This window comes from Mus caroli, chromosome 1 (genome assembly GCF_900094665.2).
Source record: "Mus caroli chromosome 1, CAROLI_EIJ_v1.1, whole genome shotgun sequence".
NCBI classification, from domain to species: domain Eukaryota; kingdom Metazoa; phylum Chordata; class Mammalia; order Rodentia; family Muridae; genus Mus; species Mus caroli.
Genome location: NC_034570.1, coordinates 119959097 through 119961876, shown reverse-complemented (window position 1 = coordinate 119961876; position 2780 = coordinate 119959097). Strand labels below are relative to the sequence as shown.

The window sequence follows — 2780 nt, the reverse complement described above, 5'->3', positions numbered from 1 at the left end:
TCAGTTGAACCGTTCGTGTTGTGGACTGCGGGCAGGCCGCAACAAAAAAGAAAGAAGAGAACCAACCCCTGAAAGTTGTTCTCAACACACACATGACACATTCACACAACACCCATAAATAAAGTCATAAATAAAAATAAAATAGGAAAAATGGTATCCATAGAATATGGTGAAATGGTGTTTGCCTATGTACTAAGGGAATGAATGGTTATTATCATTTTTAAACATATTTGGAGACACGTCAATGTGTAGGCTGGGCCACTCTAGATTTTCAATAAGAAATACTGGTAACAATTCAAGTATGTGTTGGTGAGTCACTAGGCTGGTTTCCAAACTAGCAAAGGCCCCAACTGCAGCTAGATTTAAAGGCACAGCTACCACTTTGTTGCTTGTTTTTCAGTACTGTGTGGGAGGCTGGGGGGTGCACACTGTGACACATATGTGGGGGTCAGAGGGCCCTGGGACCTAACTAAGGTTGTTAGGCTTGGCAGCAATACTTTTAACCACTGAGCAATCCAGCCGGTGCGCAGCAGAGCTCTTTTCCCACACAGTCTCCCATGTACTTGCAGCAGCTGTAGTAAAGCAAGGCTTGTGGGGTCCTCCGGACAACAGAGCAATGAAGCACCATCTGGGGTGGGCTCCGCAATTCTTACGACATGTTCCCTTGTGACTCAACATGATGAAAAGACTACTTTGAGGAGCAGTTTGGTGAAAAGGTCTAAACCCATTGTCCCAACTTTCTAATTTTAATCTTGAAGTTATGAGAAAAATTCTGGTACACACAAAGAGCTTAGCTCTCAAAGGAGGATTTATACTTGGAATCCATTTGAGTCAGGACTAAAAGAAAAAAAAAAGTACTGGAAACAACTCCTGTCTTACTTCCTATGTTATCAAATTTCACATCACTTAGATTTTTGAGTAATCCCACACTTTTTTTTTTTTTTTAAGATTTATTTATTTATTATTATATGTAAGTACACTGTAGCTGTCTTCAGACATTCCAGAAGAGGGCACCAGATCTCGTTGCGGATGGTTGTGAGCCACCATGTGGTTGCTGGGATTTGAACTCTGGACCTTCGGAAGAGCAGTCGGGTGCTCTTACCCACTGAGCCATCCTACCAGCCCAATCCCACACTTTTGAAGTAAATTCCTGATCTTCTGTTTAACCAATAGAAAACTAATCACCCTTCAGAAAACAAAGAGAAACCTTTCCTTTCTAGGACAGACAAATTCTCAGCTCTGACATCTGGGAGACCGCTTGCTTCTCATTCCTCTTGCTAAGCATGATAGTAGAACTTTCCTGAGAGGGCTGTATACTGTGATCACGTATAATACAAGCCAGAAAGCCTTCCATCTCAGGGCTGTCTCCTGTTATTCTGGAGCTAAGTCAAAACTTATCTATATCCTTCAAGTTCTGCTTTGAAACTTCTGCAAAGCTTCACTAACCACACAACTATCTTTATAAACTTACCTGTGCAGCAAACTGCCTCGCTTCTTCTAGAGGAGCATCAGAAGGAAACTGGTTTGTAAAGGAAGAACCATCAGGCAGCCGGAACTGAATTCTTGCAATGGTGCTATGAGAAAAGAGAAGAGTCAAGCTGAAGAGTCCCTTTACCTACAGAGTCTCAAACAGTGTCATCAACTATCAGACAAAGGGCTGGTGAGACGGGCCTGTGCGTCAGGACTCGTTCCCAAGCTCAATCATGGGTCTGATTGCCATGATGGAAGAAGAGAGCTGACTCGCTCAAGCTTGTCATCTGACCTCCACAGATGCGCCACGGCATGCTTTCCCATCCCCATAAGTGGTTTTCTTCCTTCCTTCCCTTCCTCCTTCCTTTCTAAAGTTTAGTTGTGAGTAAAAATGTACTTTTTTAGGCAGGAAAGAGGGCTCAACATGCAACCCGTTAACCTGTAATCATATCACTTGAGAAGTTAAAAGAGGAAGATCACAAGTTAGAGGCAAGCCTAGGCTACATACTCAATAAAACCTTGTCTCAAAACAAAACAAGGGCCTGGTGAGATGCCCTAAGCCCAGTCAAGTGCTTATCTCTATGGAGGAAGGAGAAAACTAATTCCTAAAAGCTGTTATTTTCAGGAATTATCATAAGACTCCACGATATACACACAACCTCCATCCTGGACCCAAAATGAATGTTAAAAAAAAAAAGTTGCTTTCTTTAAACAAAACACACACACACACACACACACACACACTAAACAGAACCATGTAGCTATCACACTAATAGTAGAATATTTCATCACTTCTCAAAATCACCCTGAGCCCATTAGTAATTAAATGATTATTCCCATTTCTCTCTCAGGCTCCAGCCAACAATGAACTGATTTGCCTAGTTGGGACCTTTCATCTAAAAGAATCATATTACATGTGATCTTCCATACAGCATTATGTTTTCAAAATTCATCCAAAATCAAGAATCAAGGTTCTTGATTCAATCTGGGAGGTGGTGGCGTATGCCTCTAATAACAGCACTGAGGTGACAGAGGCAGGTGGATCTCTGAGGCTAGTGTGGTGTAGAGAGCGAGTTCTAGGACAGCCAGGGCTACAAAGAGAAACCCTGACTCGAAAAAAGAAAACCAAAAACCAAAAAAAAAAAAGATTTGACTTATAGGCATATTCATAACATCCGGCTTGTTTATTACAATTTCCTTTAAAGAATTAGATCTTTAGAGAAATAAAGATTCCAATCCATTCCCCATATAAGAGGTGGATTATCTTATCATTGCTGAGCTATACAAATGATTTTTTTTTTTTTTTTTTT

The 2780-nt window shown here is 41.1% G+C and overlaps 1 protein-coding gene across 2 annotated transcripts in view; it reads right to left on the bottom strand.

Annotated features, from left to right (window-relative positions):
* The window catches only part of Ubxn4 (UBX domain protein 4), a 35794-nt gene that overhangs the window by 8315 nt on the left and 24699 nt on the right, over window positions 1-2780 (bottom strand). For both annotated transcript variants that reach the window (XM_029477786.1, XM_021159713.2), the window contains exon 10: window positions 1472-1574. In XM_029477786.1, coding sequence (XP_029333646.1) covers window positions 1472-1574 — 103 coding nt within the window. The remainder of the gene's footprint in view (window positions 1-1471; window positions 1575-2780) is intronic.